This window comes from Lolium rigidum, chromosome 2 (assembly GCF_022539505.1).
Source record: "Lolium rigidum isolate FL_2022 chromosome 2, APGP_CSIRO_Lrig_0.1, whole genome shotgun sequence".
Classification (NCBI taxonomy): domain Eukaryota; kingdom Viridiplantae; phylum Streptophyta; class Magnoliopsida; order Poales; family Poaceae; genus Lolium; species Lolium rigidum.
The window spans coordinates 157,758,607-157,778,449 of record NC_061509.1 but is presented as its reverse complement, the minus strand read 5'-3'; the positions used below and the strand labels follow the sequence as shown (position 1 = coordinate 157,778,449).

General features: G+C 43.7%; 1 protein-coding gene across 1 annotated transcript; it reads left to right on the top strand.

The window, feature by feature from the left end:
- Positions 1–12,582: 12,582 nt before the first annotated feature.
- Positions 12,583–15,870, top strand: LOC124687541 (protein DETOXIFICATION 40-like). Its single transcript, XM_047221315.1, has 6 exons — positions 12,583–13,211; positions 13,296–13,352; positions 13,451–13,689; positions 14,819–14,937; positions 15,034–15,120; positions 15,512–15,870. The coding sequence occupies exons 1-6, from the start codon at positions 12,586–12,588 to the stop codon at positions 15,593–15,595; spliced, it is 1,212 nt and encodes a 403-aa protein (XP_047077271.1). The 5' UTR covers positions 12,583–12,585; the 3' UTR covers positions 15,596–15,870.
- The last annotated feature ends 3,973 nt before the right edge of the window (positions 15,871–19,843 follow it).

Sequence of the window (19,843 nt, the reverse complement as noted above, 5' to 3'; positions counted from 1 at the left end):
GCGGTTGCTTTCAACTTGTAACATGTATATCTCATGGATAATTGTCAACATAGAGTAATATAACAAGTACAATATGCAAGTATGTAAGAATCAATGCACGAGTTCACACAAGTGTTTGCTTCTTGAGGTGGAGAGAAATAGGTGAACTGACTCAACATAAAAGTAAAGAGAATGGTCCTTCAAAGAGGAAAGCATCGATTGCTATATTTGTGCTAGAGCTTTTATTTTGAAAACATGAAACAATTTTGTCAACGGTAGTAATAAAGCATATGAGTTATGTACATTATATCTTACAAGTTGCAAGTCTCATGCATAGTATACTAATAGTGCCCGCACCTTGTCCTAATTAGCTTGGACTACCGGATCATTGCAATGCACATGTTTTAACCAAGTGTCACAATGGGGTACCTCCATGCCGCCTGTACAAAGGTCTAAGGAGAAAGCTCGCATTTTGGATTTCTCGCTTTTGATTATTCTCAACTTAGACATCCATACCGGGACAACATGGACAACGAGATAATGGACTCCTCTTTAATGCATAAGCATGTGCCAACAATTATTATTCTCATATGAGATTGAGGATATATGTCCAAAACTGAAACTTCCACCATGAATCATGGCTTTAGTTAGCGGCCCAATGTTCTTCTCTAACAATATGCATGCTCCAACCATTAAGGTGGTAGATCTCTCTTACTTCGGACAAGACGGACATGCATAGCAACTCACATGATATTCAACAAAGAATAGTTGATGGCGTCCCCGAAACATGGTTATCGCACAACAAGCAACTTAATAAGAGATAAAGTGCATAAGTACATATTCAATACCACAATAGTTTTAAGCTATTTGTCCCATGAGCTATATATTGCAAAGGTGAATGATGGAATTTTAAAGGTAGCACTCAAGCAATTTACTTTGGAATGGCGGATAAATACCATGTAGTAGGTAGGTATGGTGGACACAAATGGCATAGTGGTTGGCTCAAGGATTTTGGATGCATGAGAAGTATTCCCTCTCGATACAAGGTTTAGGCTAGCAAGGTTATTTGAAACAAACACAAGGATGAACGGTACAGCAAAACTCACATAAAAGACATATTGTAAACATTATAAGACTCCATACCGTCTTCCTTGTTGTTCAAAACTCAATACTAGATGTTATCTAGACTCTAGAGAAACCAAATATGCAAACCAAATTAGCAAGCTCTAAGTGTTTCTTCATTAATGGGTGCAAAGTATATGATGCAAGAGCTTAAACATGAGCACAACAATTGCCAAGTATCACATTATCCAAGACATTATAGCAATTTACTACATGTATCATTTTCCAATTCCAACCATATAACAAATTAACGAAGAAGAAACTTCGCCATGAAAATTAAAAGCTAAGAACACATGTGTTCATACGAACCAGCGGAGCGTGTCTCTCTCCCACACAAGCATTTATTCAAACAAAAACAAAAACAAAAGCACACGAGACGCTCCAAGTAAAGTACATAAGATGTGACGGAATAAAAATATAGTTTCGAGGGAAGGAACCCGATAATGTTGTCGATGAAGAAGGGGATGCCTTGGGCATCCCCAAGCTTAGACGCTTGAGTCTTCTTAGAATATGCAGGGGTGAACCACCGGGGCATCCCCAAGCTTAGAGCTTTCACTCTCCTTGATCATAGTATATCATCCTCCTCTCTTGACCCTTGAAAACTTCCTCCACACCAAACTCGAAACAAACTCATTAGAGGGTTAGTGCATAATCAAAAACTAACATGTTCAGAGGTGACACAATCATTCTTAACACTTCTGGACATTGCTCAAAGCTACTGGAAGGTAATGGAACAAATAAATCCACCCAACACAGCGAAAGAAGCAATGCGAAATAAAAGGCAGAATCTGTCAAAACAGAACAGTCCGTAAAGACGAATTTTAAAAGGGCACCAGACTTGCTCAAATGAAAATGCCCAAATTGAATGAAAGTTGCGTACATATCTGAGGATCACTCACGTAAATTGGCATAATTTTCTGAGTTACCTACAGAGAATTAGACCCAGATTCGTGACAGACAATAAATCTGGAACTGCGCAGTAATCCAAATCTAGTATTTACTTTACTATCAAAGACTTTACTTGGCACAACAAAACATAAAAATAAGATAAGGAGAGGTTGCTACAGTAGTAAACAACTTCCAAGACACAAATATAAAACAAAGTACTGTAGCAAAATAAACACATGGGTTATCTCCCAAGAAGTTCTTTCTTTATAGCCATTAAGGTGGGCTCAGCAGTTTTAATGTTGCGCTCGCGAGAAATAGTATACTGGAGCAAAAAGAGAGCATCAAGAAGCAAATCCAAAACACATTTAAGTCTAACATGCTTCCTATGAAGAGGAGTCTTGTCACAAATGAATTCATGAAGAACAAAGTGACAAGCATAAGAGGATAAAACACGAGTAACTTCAAGATTCTCAACATAAAGAGGGGAAACTTAATATTATTGAAATGCATATAACCATATTTCCCTCTCTCATAATAACTTTCAGTAGCATCATTGATGAAATCCACAATATACCCATCACTTAAAACATTCTTATCATGGTTCATATGCATAGAAGTATCATTAAATTTGGCATAAGAAGAGTTATTCTCATTAATAGTAATTGGAGTAAGATTATTATCAAGAATTTGAACATGGTAAACAAATTGCATATTAAGGGAATTGTTTTTAGTAATCCAATCATGACTATGACAAGTTTCATAAGGATAGTTAGAACCTATATCATAGCATTCTTTATAATAATCATCGAGAGATCGGGGACACGAGTGTCATCATAGGAAATAGAATAGTTATCTTTCACGGTCGGTTTATCCGTGTCCACACCATCATTGTTATTAGAAGGAGATGTATCAAGAACATAATGACCAGTAGCTAAAGGATTTTCAAACACCTCTTCCCCAAGCTTAGAGCTTTCTATATCATTATGGGAGGAAGTATGGATAGTATCGACACTATGGCAATTATTATCATCATTTTCAGAATTAGTTTCCCGGAGATTTGTAATATCAAAAGTAGTGTGCTCATTCAAATCATGATCACTAATGTATGTAAAGGGCATAGGAAGATCATCGTATTCAGATTCATTGTCACAATAATCATTAGGAGCAACATACTTACGGTTACCTAGCGTTATCTCATTCACGCGGGGATACGCCGTTACCTCTTTCTTTTTATTCTCCTTCTTCTTCTTCTTCTTCGTTCCCTTCTTCTTCTTCTTCTCTTCCTTCTCCTCGTTCCCTTCTTTAGGAGGAAGAGGTTTGAAGGGTGGCTTGTCCGCATAACCTGATTTACTTTCAGAAACAATAGAAGAAACTTGGGAGGGTCCCTCCTTTTCATTAATTAGTTGAAAACACACAGCGGTCCTATCATATTTTGGCAAGGTGTCATCTTCTAAAATATTTTGTATGTAAGTATTTGTATGGCTATTATCAATGCAATAAGAAAAACACCCATGCAGGACATCATCAACATCAAGATCACTCATATGTAACAAAGAGATTTTTCTCGACAGTTCTTCACACCCCAAAAATAAAGTAAGTTCATCATGCTGATTAGGAGTAATTTCATCATCACAATACAAATTTGCAGCACTCATTGGGTTCAAATTATCATTGGAGGAGCATTGAAAATTAAAATGACCCACTTCATGGCAAACTTCACAAATAAAAGGATAGAGGGCACAAACTTTTTTACCAAGATCATCTAGAGCCCTAAACCACTTTCTAGTTTTTTCATTAGCATGATGGATACAATATTCATCTTTGATTTGATTAATTCCACAAGGTCTATGTATTCCACAAAAATTAACATGCTTATAGGAAATAACATTCTTAGGAGTTTGAGCATGCTCATTACAATAATTAACAACAATTTCATTCTTCATGCAAGCCTCTTTAAAAGGTTCATGATACTTATCAAAATTCTTTTTAGGCAATTCAAAATGAGAAGCAAAGGCTTTATAAAGATTTGCAGCAACTTGAGAGTCAAGACCATAAGTAGCACTCATATTTCAAAATTTATCGGTATCCATAAAAGTTTCAATGCATTCATAATCATAATTTATACCTGACTCTTTACCTTTGTCGTTCTCCCAATCTTCAGTGTTCTCCTTAATCCGATCAAGAAGGTCCCTTTTAAACTCTTCTTTGTTGCGCGTGAATGATCCAGAACAAGTAGCATCCGAGCAAAGTCTTATCTTGAAGAGAAAGTCTCGCATAGAAATTATCAATAATGATATTACCTGGAAGCTCATGATTGGGGCATTTGAGCATTAAAGACTTCAATCTCTCCCATGCTTGGGCAATACTCTCTCCATCATGAGGCCAGAAATTATATATTCGGTTTCGGTCTTTGTGAATTTCACTTGGAGGATAGAATTTAGAATAAAATAGATGCACAATATCCTTCCAATCAAGTGAATGCTCATCCTTCAGCAGTTTATGCCAATGCGCCGCTTTACCAGACAACGACATAGAGAATAATTTCTTCTTCACTTCATCCATAGAGATACCTGCACACTTGAATAACCCGCATAACTCATGCAAAAACAGTAAATGATCTCCAGGATGCACAGTTCCATCCCCTTCATAGCGGTTATCCATAACACGTTCAATAATTTTCATAGGTATTTTATATGGAGTACTTTCAGTAGGTGCATTTAAAATATCACAAGCATCATTAGAGTTATCGCATATGGGAGATAAAGTATTATCGAGCAAATTTTCTCACCCGAAGATGGGAAGCTAAAAAGATCACAAAAACTAGCTTCCCCAAGCTTAGACTTCTCCATAGCATTAGCGGTAATTGCATTCATACTAATAACATCGCTACTAGCATGCAAATGAGGTTCCATTGGTTTTTTAATGTTTGCACCAAACAATTCTAAATCAGGAAAAAGATTAAAAAGCTCACTAAATTTTTTGTTGTTTTCCATTATGCCTAACTAGTGTAAACAAGAAACAAAAAGATGCAATTGCAGGATCTAAAGGAAATAGCTTCGAGCACACACACAACGGCGCCAGAAAAATACTTTACCCGAGACCGGAGTATGAGTGCCTTTTTACCTTTCCTCCCCGGCAACGGCGCCAGAAAAGTGCTTGATGTCTACGGGAGCTTCTATTCTTGTAGATAGTGTTGGGCCTCCAAGAGCAGAGGTTTGTAGAACAGCAGCAAGTTTCCCTTAAGTGGATCACCCAAGGTTTATCGATCTCAGGGAGGAAGAGGTCAAAGATATCCCTCTCATGCAACCCTGCAACCACAAAGCAAGAAGTCTCTTGTGTCCCCAACACACCTAATAGGTGCACTAGTTCGGCGAAGAGATAGTGAAATACAGGTGGTATGAATAAGTAGTAGCAACGGCACCAGAAAAGTGCTTTGCCCAGGACAGTAAACAAGCAGTGATAGCAGTATTTAGGAACAAGGCCTAGGGATTACACTTTCACTAGTGGACACTCTCAACATTGATCACATAACAGAATAGATAAATGCATACTCTACACTCTTGTTGGATGATGAACACATTGCGTAGGATTACACGAACCCTCAATGCCGGAGTTAACAAGCTCCACAATAATGCTCATATTTTAGTAACCTTTAGTGTAAGATAGATCAAAATACTAAACCAAGTACTAACATAGCATGCACACCTGTCACCTTCATGCATATGTAGGAGGAATAGATCACATCAATATTATCATAGCAATAGTTAACTTCGCAATCTACAAGAGATCATGATCATAGCATAAACCAAGTACTAACACGGTGCACACACTCGTTGTCTTTACACTCGTGCGGGAGGAATAGAACTACTTTAATAACTTTGCTAGAGTAGCACATAGAATAGTGGTGATACAAAACTCATATGAATCTCAATCATGTAAAGCAGCTCATGAGATTATTGTATTGAGGTACATGGGAGAGAGATGAACCACATAGCTACGAGCGGAGCCCTCAGCCTCGGGGTGGATTACTCCCTCCTCATCATGGAGGCAGCGATGGCGGTGAAGATGGCGGTGAAGACGGCGGTGGAGATGGCTCCGGGGGCAATTCCCCGTCCCGGCAGGGTGCCGGAGCAGAGAGTTCTGTCCCCCGAATTGGAGTTTCGCGATGTGGCGGCGCCCCTGGAGTCTTTCTGGAGTTCCGTCAAAAGTTATCGAAGTTTTAGGTCACGACGGCTTAAATAGGCGAAGAATCGGAGTCGGAGGGGCCACGGGGTGGTGCCACCATAGGGGGGCGCGCCCCCCCCTTGGGCCGCGCGGCCAGGTGGTGTGGGCCCCCCCGGCACCCCTCCGACTCTTCTCGCGGTGCTCCGGAAGCTTCCGGGAATTATAAGGCCCTCGGTCTTGATTTCGTCCGATTCCGAAAATATTTCTTTACTAGGATTTCGAAACCAAAAACAGCGAGAAAACAGCAATCGGCACTTCGGCATCTTGTTAATAGGTTAGTTCCAGAAAATGCACGAATATGACATAAAGTGTGCATAAAACATGTAGGTATCATCAATAATATGGCATAGAACATAATAAATTATCGATACGTCGGAGACGTATCAGTACTCACTCCGACCAATAACCAATAGCGGGATCTGGAGATCCATAATGGCTCCCACATATTCAACGATGACTTTAGTGATCGAATGAACCATTCACATACGATACCAATTCCCTTTGTCACGCGATATTTTACTTGTCCGAGGTTTGATCTTCGGTATCACTCTATACCTTGTTCATCCTCGTCTCCTGACAAGTACTCTTTACTCGTACCGTGGTATGTGGTCTCTTATGAACTTATTCATATGCTTGCAAGACATTAGACGACATTCCACCGAGAGGGCCCAGAGTATATCTATCCGTCATCGGGATGGACAAATCCCACTCTTGATCCATATGCCTCAACTCATACTTTCCGGATACTTAATCCCACCTTTATAACCACCCATTTACGCGAGTGGCGTTTGATGTAATCAAAGTACCTTTTCGGTATAAGTGATTTACATGATCTCATGGTCATAAGGACTAGGTAACTATGTATCGAAAGCTTATAGCAAATAACTTAATGACGAGATCTTATGCTACGCTTAATTGGGTGTGTCCATTACATCATTCATACAATGATATAGCCTTGTTATTAATAACATCCAATGTTCATGATTATGAAACTAATCATCCATTAATCAACAAGCTAGTTAAGAGGCATACTAGGGACTCTTTGTTTGTCTACATATCACACATGTACTAATGTCTCGGTTAATACAATTATAGCATGATATATAAACATTTATCATAAACATAAATATATAAATAATAACCACTTTATTATTGCCTCTAGGGCATATCTCCTTCAGCTCAAACTCCGGGCGAAGCTGAGACAGGAACTCATGGATCCTCTAAAACTCCGCATCTAAACGTACAGTCTGGCAACACTGGCAAGTACCACAAACAACACAGCGGAGGGAGTCAAGCTGACGCCAAATCACAACACTTTGGGTGTAGAATTCATCGACAGTAGAGTCACCTTGCTGAAGATCATGCTCCTAACGCAACACAAATAAATATAGAGAACCCCATAAGGCTGATAGCGCTGACGAAGATGAGACCACATCTCATCAACAGTAGCAAGATCCATAAACTCAGAACCAAACTGTGGCTAAACACTCTAAGAGAGAATGAAAGCAGCCTTAGCATCCTCATCACACCACTGAGTAAAAGCAACCTGACTATCACGATATGGACCAAGAGCCTCTAAATAAGCCAGTACCTGCTGCTCATATGGCTCATCAGCAGTGGCCTCGGCAGTCTTGGCTGCATCCTGAGCAGCCTGGGTAGCATCAACAACAAGGGTATGTGGGACATGTGGCGGGGTAGGAGGCACGAGAGCGATGGGGCGTGGCGGACAGGAGACCTGGCCAGTAAGAACGCCCCAAAGTTGAAGACCACGCATATGGATGCGCATAAGAGCACCTCCAACATGCGCGCTATATGTCGCTTCGACCGCGCTGTAAACATTTACCGCGCGCTGCCCCAAATTTCCCCCCACCGGAGACGCTAAACTAGAGCGCATTCGCTAGCGCTAAAAATATTCCTCCCCCGGACGGTCCAATATACAGCGGGCAGCGCCGGCAAAAACAACATTGGGTCATATTTGTGTACGGAATAGATCAAACAAAACATAAAAATTAACTGGACATACGAAAATGTATTGCAAACTTCGATGCTACAATCAAAGTCCAACGAGCGAGTTGTCGATGACACCGGAGTGGATGTCCACTCGAAGGATGAGGAGGAGGAGAGGACGATCGTCGACGGGCCGGCGCCATTTTTATTCTCCTCCGCCTTCCTCACGACCTACTCCTCCCTCTCCTTCTTCCTCGCCGCTGACTTCGCCCTCCGCCCCTCGCGGTCCGCCTTCTTCGCCCGCCTTTGCCGCCGCCTTCTCATCTTCCTTCTTGTCGTAGAAGGCCTCCATCGCGGCGACGTCCTCCGGGAACTGACGCGCCCACTCGAGGCGGAGGCGCTCGTCGCGCTCCGCGATGACGAGCCGCTGCTCGAGCTCGCGCTGACGCTGCTCGCGCGTGACGGCCAGAGGCGGCGGCGCGAGCGCTTCCACCTGTTGTCGCGTTCAGACGTTGTCGAGGTTTCTTCGAGCGACGGGAGCGGCCGAGGGGCCAGGCGACCGCGTCATAGGCGCGCGCCGCGTCGTGCGCCGTCTTGAACGTCTCGAGCCCGATGCGCTCGTCGCCGCTGCGGATCTTGGCGTAGAATGTGCCGTTCGGCCGCGCGCGGACGCCGCGGTAGCCGGAGCTCGAGCGGCGGCGAGGCGGCATCTCGTCGCGAGGCTGAGCTGCGGTGCGGGAGCGAGGTGGAAGGCAGAGCGGTGACGCGGAGCGAGGCGGGGGTGGCGAAGCGACACGCGGGCTGTGAATATTTCGGACGGTTGGGTGACGGGTGCGCGTGTCGCGCGGCTTTTGCCGCGCCTGTTGGAGATTCTCTAATGGCAACAAACTCCCCCATAGTTGGTGCCATAAAAATCATCGGACACCGATAAATGCTAACAGAGCTGGCAAAAGAAAATGCCATAGTGATACTGCTCCCAGTCTTCTTCTTTTTTTGAACTCAACCGGCAGCCTCGGATGTGATAGAGCAAACTGCTCAGTGGCAGCATGCGCGATGAGCGCAACCAAGCAGCATCTCCAACCGCGTCCCCTAAATCATCCCCCAAAGCAATTTAGGGCGCGCGGATAAAAAACCGTTCCAACCGCGTCCCCCAAAGCCCATTTTTGTCCGACGCGCCCCGATACGGTGTCCGGTGCCCCGAGCCCGTCCCCGTCCCACAAGGGACGCTCCGGGCACGCCGGACACAACGAAAAGCGAGGCGGGCTCCCACATGTCGGCGACTATTTGCATAAACCGTTGGTCCGCGCCTCTTTTCTCGTCGCTCCTTCCTTCCCGCGCCTCCCACCCCTCCGTCGCCGCTGGATTTCTCGGCCGTTTGGGCGTCTGATCTCTGCTGAGAGTCGGCACCGTCGTCGCGGCTGGGGCTCCCGCCGGTCGTGCCGCCGCTTCGCCAGCGCGTCCCAGAACGCACCGTCAAATCCGCCCCACCTCCGCGCACAGAAGGTGCTCGACGACTTGCCAGGTAGGCGCGATTGGCCGCTGTTTGTTGCATCGTCTGCCTCGGCGCAATTTTAACCATTGATTTTGCTTTAGCCATGGACAGCGACGATGAGATGCTTGCCCTGCTGCTGGAGGACGAGCAAGCCTTCGACGACGACCTGCGGGAGCATTTGCTGATCATCGCGTCCCTCCGGGACTTGGTTGACGCTGAGGCGGATAAGAGGAAGAGGCCGGCCGCGGAGGATCAAGGCGGGGAAGAAGGAAGTCGAAGCCCCGGCAGAGGATGGAGGGGTATACCATGCTGCACAACGACTACTTTGCAGACGGTGCAACACATGAAGACAATTTTCGGCGCCGGTACAGGATGAGCAAGGGCCTGTTCATGAATATCCTCCACGGCGTTCGAGAGTTCGACCCCTACTTCAAGCTCAAGCTCGACGCTGTAGGCGTTGTCGGGTTCTCGTCCATTCAGAAGTGCACCGCCGCCATGAGGATGCTTGCATACGGAGCACCTGCCGATACACAGGACGACTACCTTCGCATGAGTGAGTCTACTGCCATTGAGTGCATGTACAAGTTTTGCCGAGCTGTGGTGGGAAAGTTTGGCAAATACTATTTGAGAGGGCCAACTGAGGAAGAGACTGCAAGGATCATGGCACAAAATGCTGCCAGAATGCTTGGAAGCATCGATTGCATGCACTGGGCATGGAAGAACTGCCCGTTTGCTTGGCAAGGTATATACAAAGGGCGTCATGGATATTGCAGTGTGGTGCTTGAAGCTGTGGCAGATTATGACATGTGGATTTGGCATTCTTTCTTTGGCATGGCGGGATCACACAATGACATCAACGTGTTGCGGCAGTCTCCGGTGTTCGACAGACTAGTGGAAGGGCATGCTCCACCATGCAACTATGAGATCAATGGCCACCAATATACCAAAGGCTATTATCTAGCCGGTGGTATATATCCAAAATGGGCAACTTTTGTCAAAACAATATCGAATCCATCATGTCTGAAGAATTCCCACTTTGGTACGCGACAGGAGGCTTGCAGGAAGGATGTCGAGCGGGCATTTGGTGTGCTTCAAGCACAATTTGCCATTGTCCGGTACCCTGCTCTAAGCTGGTCTCACGAACAAATATGGGAGGTGATGCAGGCTTGTGTGATCATGCACAACATGATCATCGAGGATGACCGCAAGAATCATGTCAGGACACATGTTTGTCCCTATGAGTGTAAGGCCCTCTTGCGGAGGTTGATCATGAGTTGCCTGCAGATTTTGCTGATTTTCTCGCCATGCACGCAGAGATCCGTGACAGCAATGTTCATGAACAACTTCAAGCTGATCTCGTTGAGCATTTGTGGAGGATCAAAGGAAATACCATGGCACCTTGATCTAGCATCTAGCCCTATTTATTATATTTGTTTACTTGTTTTGTTGTTTGTTGTAATTTAATTTGAAAACAATCCTCGCAAACATTTTTATTCATATGCTATATTTGATAAATGGTTCTGTGTTAAAAATAAGTATTTTAAATGTTTGCGACGGCGTTTGGGGGACGCGGCTGGAGAGCGACACCCCCCAAACGCAACATGAACAAAAATAGGTCCTCCAAACGTTCAATCCGGCGCTGTTTGAGGAACGTTTTGGGCGACGCGGCTTGAGATGCTCTAAGGGGCTGGCTCGCTGTTGGGCTCAGGTCGAGCACAGGCTGCAACGGCCGGACACGGGCGGGGACGGCCCGATTCAGGACAGGCATCAGCTGGGCACGAGCATCGGCGGCCGAGATCGAGCGGCGGCGGCCGAATCCGGGCAGAGGCGGCCGAATCCGCGGCAGAAGAGGCCGACCCCGGTCGGGCTGCAGCAAGATCCGAGCAGCAGCGACCGGATCCGAGCTGCAACGTCCGGAACTAGGGCCCGATTCGAAGCAGGGGCGACCAGATTCGTGAAGACCATGGAGAAGACCACGATTTCACTCAATCCCTATGAAGCAACAGGAGAGGGAGAGGTAGGAGCGGCCGGGAAAATCATCGGCAGCGACAGGAAGATAGCACGGAGTTGCTAAATGCGAAAGAAGCTAAATATAAGCTGTGATACCATGTTAAGAATGGATAACTAGTATTTCTTGAGAACCAAAGATTGGATGCATGTACATGTGTGGCAATGTGCGGAAAATCCCTCATACACTGGAGATTTACAAGAAAATGGACTATACATCTCTAACAATTGATACCACAGCCAGTGTAGGTGCCTTTGAATTTTTCACATGCTTGTCAAAATTTATATGTAGTAGTACATATACACAACAGTACATATAAATTTTCAGTTGCCCAGGAACTTTTATTTATTGTTTAATTTTCATTGTTCCTTGAATGTTTTTGTGTTTTTACATTACTTATTGATCTCATTAGTACTGAAATTGAAAGGCACATTTGACTGTGTAGCTTATTTTTGTACAGTTTAGTGCAATATTGTTACTCTGTTAGGAACACTTGACCCAGAAGCCAAATAAATTTAAACATCCATCAAAGGTTCGAACAATTGAATGGTTTTCCTTGATTAAGGAAAAACACATTTATCTATGTAATGTGTAAAAGCAGTTTACATGTTGTCTCAGAAGAAAATATGAAGGAAATACAGGACAAATGTTTCAACTCCAAATTAATAAATTTGACGAAGAAAAATGGGCTCCATGAAACTCTGAATGCGGGAAAAAGAGGAACGAAATGATGCACTTCGATGGATCATCTAAACCATAATTTGCTTTCAATATTCTAAAATAATGATTGGTACCACTTGTTCCATCATAATTACTTTCCTCGCTGTTAGTTTAGCTACTTGTACCACCTAATTCTGAACTACATGTTACATATTGCAGTACAATTCATGACAGTGACAAGGCATTTTTGTGTTTGCAGCTTGGCATGGGTAGTGCAGTGGAGACTCTCTGCGGACAAGCCTACGGCGCACGGAAGTACGAAATGCTTGGGACTTATCTACAACGCTCTGCCGTGCTCCTGTGCTGCACCGGCATACCGCTTGCGGTGATCTATGCTTTCTCCGAACCAATCCTCCTATTCCTTGGACAGTCACCAGAGATCGCCCGCGCCGCGTCGATTTTCGTGTACGGCCTGATACCTCAAATCTTTGCCTACGCTTTCAATTTCCCAATCCAGAAGTTCCTGCAGGCTCAGAGCATTGTCTTGCCAAGTGCTTACATCTCAACCGCAACGCTAGCGTTGCACCTGCTTCTGAGCTGGGTTGTCATTTACAAGGCTGGGATGGGGCTGCTTGGTGCTTCCCTGGTGCTGAGTCTGAGCTGGTGGATCATTGTGGCGGCGCAGTTTGCCTACATTGTCATGAGCCCAACGTGCCGGCATACATGGACCGGATTCACCTGGCAAGCCTTCTCTGGCTTGACGGATTTTATGAAGCTCTCAGCGGCGTCTGCAGTTATGCTGTGCCTCGAGGCATGGTACTTTCAGGTCCTCGTGCTCATAGCCGGCTTGCTCCCCAACCCTGAACTTGCCTTGGATTCCCTATCTGTATGGTCAGTACCACTCGTCTATAAGTCTTACTGTTTTACTACCGAGTAATCAGAGTTGGTGCTAACATGCGATTGTATCTGGTGCAGTATGACTATTGCTGGTTGGGTTTTTATGATCTCAGTAGGTTTCAATGCCGCTGCAAGGTTCGCAAGTCTAAACTCAATGACTAGATAACATTTAACTTCAGTTGCTTAGTGAGGGGACTGATAGCCGCGAACTCTAACTAATGAGTACTTTTCAGTGTAAGAGTGAGCAATGAGCTTGGTGCCGGCAACCCGAAGTCAGCATTTTTCTCAGTGTGGGTCGTCACCTTGCTCTGTGGAACGATCACCGTCATCCTTGCTATTGTGATCCTCTGTCTTCGTAACTACATCAGCTACTTATTCACAGAGGGTGAAACAGTTTCCAACGCGGTGGCCGATCTCTGCCCGCTGCTTGCCACAACGCTCATTCTCAATGGCATCCAACCTGTTCTCTCAGGTAAATTCAGAAAGTTTTTGCATGTGCTCACATGAGGTGTCTTGATTCTTGAGCGCTCCATCCCAAAACGTCTTGTATTTAGGAACAAAGGTTGCAGTTCATTGGTAAAACATCCAAAACAATCGTTCTATTTGTCCATTTTCACTACATAATTCTAATAGATGTGGAATTTCATATCTCCATGTATATTTCATTTTCATTCCATTTATTGTGCCAGGACGATGGTGGTTGATGTCTGAAATATCCCATTTACTATTTTAAACTGATCTATATTTTGGCTAAAGTTACTAACTCTGTTAATGTAACACATGGCAAGATCACATTTAATTAGGAAGTATTTACAAATATATAACAGATGGCAAACACTTCTATTCGAAATGACTATAATCTTTTGCATATTTATATTAGCATAAATCTGCATTCTATGACAATGACTATGTATTCACATACATCAAGTATTGGGGGCAACTCTTATCATTTTCTTGAAAGCAAGGCACTTCTGTCTTGTTTGTAAACAAAGGGCACCAATTTATTTTAAGGTGCAATGATCTCTTCTAAGTTCCATGCATATCATTTGTACTTGAATTTTGCTAATTAAAGGACATTGGTTCATTCGAATTTTGAAGGATTCTCTTCATTAGGAATTTAATGTATAGATCTTGTTTGCTTTGTAGAATTAGAAACCATACAAATTCTTCCTTGCATGCGTTTCAACAGTATAATTTTCTTTAGGTCTAATGTCATGAAATTTTTCCTTCCTTTCAATGACAGCTATGTCTATTTTTCATTTCATTTTCCTACAATAGAAACTATTATGCATACCATGTTCTAGAGTTCCATATTTTCCCTATTCATGCATTTTTTTATTTCTGTAGGATTCAGTACGTCATGTGATATCGATTTTAAGTTTTTCCTAGTACTGGGTTTTCAAAGTTCTGTGAACCAAAGAGACCCTAATTTGCAAGCCACCGACTATGCACAAACTATTACGTCTATTTATTTCTTATTTTTCTGCGATCGAAACTATTGTGTGTATCATGTTATAGAGTTCCATATTTCCCCCTCTGTGGCAACAGATATATATGGTGAATTGGTGATTGAACGTTACTAACATACATAGCGATATCAGGTGTTGCTGTTGGATGTGGATGGCAACAGTTTGTTGCTTACGTGAACATTGGTTGTTACTACATAGTAGGCGTTCCCCTTGGTGTTGTTCTAGGTTTTGTCTTCAAGCTCGGCGTAAAGGTGGTGGATATATCTGTAAACTGTTCATACATACCTCATACCGTGGTGTTCAGTTCTATGCTCTAAACTTCTATTTCGTGTTATGCCTACCGACAGGGCATTTGGGGTGGCATGATTGGAGGTACGGTCATGCAGACGGCCATTCTTCTATGGGTCACCATCAGAACTGATTGGAACAAAGAGGTACCTGTTACTAAACCTACAGAGAAGAAAGATTTTTTTTTCATTTCTATTTTGCACAAACGTACTACTTATTGCAAAGGGAATTAACTACATGAGGTCCAGATTCAAGCTACCTTCCTCTGTCTCCATGGCTGTTGTCATGAATGTTATATGTAGCCTCTAGTTTGCTTATCTTCCATCCTTGTGCAAACTTATCACTGCTCGAAAATATGTGCGGACAAGATTTTTTTATATATAATATACTCGCCATTCATATAGAAAAGAATTTCTTATGATAACTAAGCAGAGGCGGAATTTTTTTTCCAGAATTTCTTTTGTCCTGATAACTGTATCTTCCATCCTGGTGCAAACTATGTGTAACTGTATTTTCTTCCGTTTGCACAACCTTCAGGTGGAGGAGGCACAAAAAAGATTGAACAGGTGGGAGGATAAGAAGGAGCCCCTTCTGGCAGATGTGAGGAAGGATGATAACTAAGCAGAGGCGGAAATTTTCTATGACCTGACAAGCATTTGAAAAATTTATATATCTAAGTAACTAAGCAGGGGATCATCTAGCCAAACAGCAGGGCTAGAGAATTTAGCCAGACAAGCTAATTCATGTGCTACACAATTTGCTTCTCGATTTACGTATTCATATTCTGCCTTGACTAGTTCCTTTTCCACGTGATAGCAGTCATCAAAGATCAGCAAGCAATAAGCCTTACTTTAAGGCGTGACATTCATGCGATAAGACATCATGAACTGAGCCAATTCTAGAATTGTGGACTGCTACAAACTGACATTTACTACCTCCATCCCAAGACTTAAGGTCTTTATTTTTTTTTCAGAATGTCAAACTATGTTAAGTTTGACTAAGTTTTTATAAAAAATCATTAACATGAAAAATACAGAATCAGTATCATTAGATAGATAATGAAATATATTTTCATATGCTATCTACAAAATATCATATTTATTCATAAATTCTTCTAAAAGTTTGGTCAAACTTTACTTCGTTTGACTTTCTGAAAAAATATAGGCCTTAAGCCTTGAGATGGAGTTAGTATTATTCAGCGCAATATCTCCTGTAGTCCCCTCGAGTGTATCAGTTTCAAATCCAGCCTCTACGTTTATCTTGATAGTCTCTCGGAGGTTTAGTCTAGCTTCCTTTCTTCACAACTGGCCTAGCCGAATAACCAGATGTGTAGTTAGCCAGCAAGGAGGAGATGGCCATTGCATTTCGATCGGGGTTTTGTACCTTCTCACCATGTACCGCCTGCTGGAGCTCTCAGGAAAGATACCAAGCAGCGATAGCAAATAACCCGGCCGATGTGCTAAAACCCAACACCGAGGGTCTTGATTGTTCAAATAATATAAATTCTAAGACTCTTTGACCCGCTAGATCAGTAGCACATGCTTCTTGAACCGTCAAATCCAAACCCGATAATTTTCAAACATCTGTTCCTCATGGACACGTGAATATAACATGCTTAATATCCTCTGGGCCCGATTTACAAACAGGGCATTGCCCATTTACTTTAATATGGTGAGTTGCTAGTATAGCACGACATGGAAGAGAACCATGCGTTGCTCTCTAGTTAAAAAAATGTATCTTCACCGGAACACGGAGTGACCAGATCTTCCGTCATACTAGATATGGTTTCGCCATACCCTGGTGCCAATTATAGTTCAATCATCTTCTAAATTGTGCATCCCATTCTGCAAAATTCACTGATCTAATCCAGAATGTCACTATCTTCGTCAAGCCCCACCTTAAGGAAGTCTAGTAGACTAGAGTTTCGCCTAGGATCAAGGTTTTTCGGTGGCAACTCATTCTGGGCAAGCTACCGTGCTCGGAAAAGGTGGCTAAACGCAGGGTCCGTCGGATGGGATATGCTCTCTTTGCGGGGAACTAGAGGATTGTAACCACATCTTCTTTTAGTTGCCCTTCTTGTGAGATTCATGTGGGCAGGAGCGAAGGAACTTATCCACTGCGATTGGAACCCGATTGGGGCTCGGGATTTTCTGGCTATCACTCACGGGTTTTCAGGAACGTACCATAGACTAGTTTGGCTCACCTTCGCGGCTCAATGTTGGGCGCTTTGGAACATTAGAAACAAACTAACTATGGAGGGTATGTTTATTAACACCGGCTGATGCTCTATTTATATGCAGAAATGGTGGTTGTTGGTGAGACCGAATGATAGGGGTCTGCTGAACGCAATGATGGGGAAGATCAGGCGTCTTCACATTTATCTCACGACTTTAGTAGGATGGCGCTTCCTTTCTCCCTAGATGTATTTGTATCCGTGTTAGACAGCTGCTTTAGTCTGTGTATGTTGGTGTTTTGTGGTTGGGTTCGGGTGTGACCCTGTCTATGTATGAGACCTTATGAGCTCCGATGTTGCTGCTGATGTTTGTAAACTCTACCATATGAGGCTTTATTAATTTAAAGCTGGGCTTCGGCCTTAAGTTTGAAAGCTTCACACACAAAATCATCCATCTCAAAAGAGGGTGGTGGTATAGATATAACTCTTTGAACATCAATGAGCCAAAAGGTTTGATTTATCAGATCAACATCCCATTGATTTGTCAACTAGATCAAAAACCCTTGAGATAAGATTTTGACTCTTCTACTAAAAAAAATCTTGATGCACTATTTGGTGTCCATTCGTATTCCAAAATTTCAATGGCATTTCAATTGCCCACACGGCATATTCCCGTTGGAGGAGGGAAGGGTCGACAATAAGAGAGGAGGGACATCGGAGAAGAGTAGGAAGGAGGAGGAAGAGGAGATAAGGAAGGAAGGATAGGAGAGGAGAGGAGAGGAGAGGAGAGGAGAGGAGAGGAGAGGAGAGGAGAGGAGGGAGAAGGACGGAAGGAGGAGCAGGGGCATCGGCAGAGCAGATGGTCAGAGGAGGTGTGTCGGCGAAGCTTCTAGTCGAAGTAGATGGATGAAGGGAAGTGCGGGAGCATGGAACAGGGAGGAGATGAGAAAGGATAAGAGATGTGTGGATGAAGAAGAGAGACTTCTACTCGACCAATTAGAAGGCAACATCAATAGCTAACGGATCATGTGTTTATTTACACACATTGGGAGTCCATGCATCCGGATCTATGGGCGCCCAACATACCAATGGCGCACTGCTACTTATTTTTAGAAAAACAACGAAATCTAAAATCCCTGAAAACTCTGATTTCTTTTTTGATTTTGATGAATCTAAAAAATCGGTAAACCTCCTTAGGCCGTTGAATTCAGATGTAATTTTTTCTGTAGATATATTTTCATATATATTTTTTTATCGGAGGTCATATGGAAAATCGAGAGCCATTTTACCGAAACAGGACACCATTTTGTGAAAAATTAATCAAAATTCATGTTTGTTAATTTTCCTAACAAGTAGAACACATAACACATGGCCATCTCGAAAGATTTTATTAAAAATATAATTTTTTTTTGTTTTTTTCTAAGCAGAAAAGGCGATCCAAGGGGTGAGGATTTTTGTCCCCACTTACCAATTGCACACCACATCTTGGTGCTCCACTGCTATGTGAGGACCAAAATCCCCAGACCCCCGCCCCTCCCAGACATATTAATGATGCACCAGACCCAGATGTGCCATTGTTAGCAATCTGGGGGATAGCTATGACCCTTGTAATTTTGATGTTCGTTTGTATTGTCGCACGGCTCCCTCTAGGGTGCGTTTGGTAGCCTGCAACAATTGCTTGCACCACTAGCGCAGTGGGAAGAAGCCCCCTACGCGTCGCTCCTGTTATTTGGTTGCAACCCAAAATCCTCTTCTGGTTACCTCTTCCCTTTAGTGGTGAGGTTACCAATGATCAACAACACAAGCAAGAACACAATGCAAGCACAAGAAAACTTAGCAGTGATCATAGACGACAGTAGTTCACAACACACCATTGTTCAGACACGATCATAGTTCAGGACACACCAAACAAGATCATAGTACCAGGTAAGCTTCAGACATGATTTTCGAAGACAACACACCTGGTGGCATCGCCATGGTACGGGCACCTGCTCATCACCTCAGTGCAGCTCTGGTCAAAGATAACACTGTACTCGAAGGAGGACGCCTTCTTGAAGGTGAGGAACTGGCCTACCTTGAGCTGATGGGCGATGGCGAAGCCCACCCACCCCTGGTCGATGTATGTGTCATCACCTTGTCTCATCATACTCATCCTCCAGTTGCAGCCAGTGTTGCTGCGGACGATGATGTTGGAAGGGATTTCTCCGAACCACTTGAAGAAAGCTTCAAGGATCAAGAGCCAGCCGAAGGTGAGCCTGAAGACGATGCGCAGGAACTAGTCCGGCCCTACCTCGTCCTGGAAGTGGCCGACGGTAGCCGCCCTTCGTTTCTTCGACGGTCCCTCGTCGGTGGCCTCAGTAGGTGACCCAATCATGAGCTTCTTAGTCTGCCACAAGAACACATGCCATTCGAGGTGTGCCTTCTCAGTATAGATGAAAATGGACATTGAAAACATTAGTGAGACCTCATACATTGGCTCACACGGCAGCTCAAGGGACTTCCCTCAAACAAAGTCTAGTGTGCAAGTAATGTGACATGCACGACTAAGTTTGAGGGCATCACCTTGCCTTCCGTTGTGCCTTTGTTGAATCACAGGCCAATGCAGAAGTGAAGAAGCACACAAAAATAAGTGTAGAAGGCATCATACATTGGCCAATGCAGAAGCGAAGAAGGCCTCATACATTGGCTCACACGGT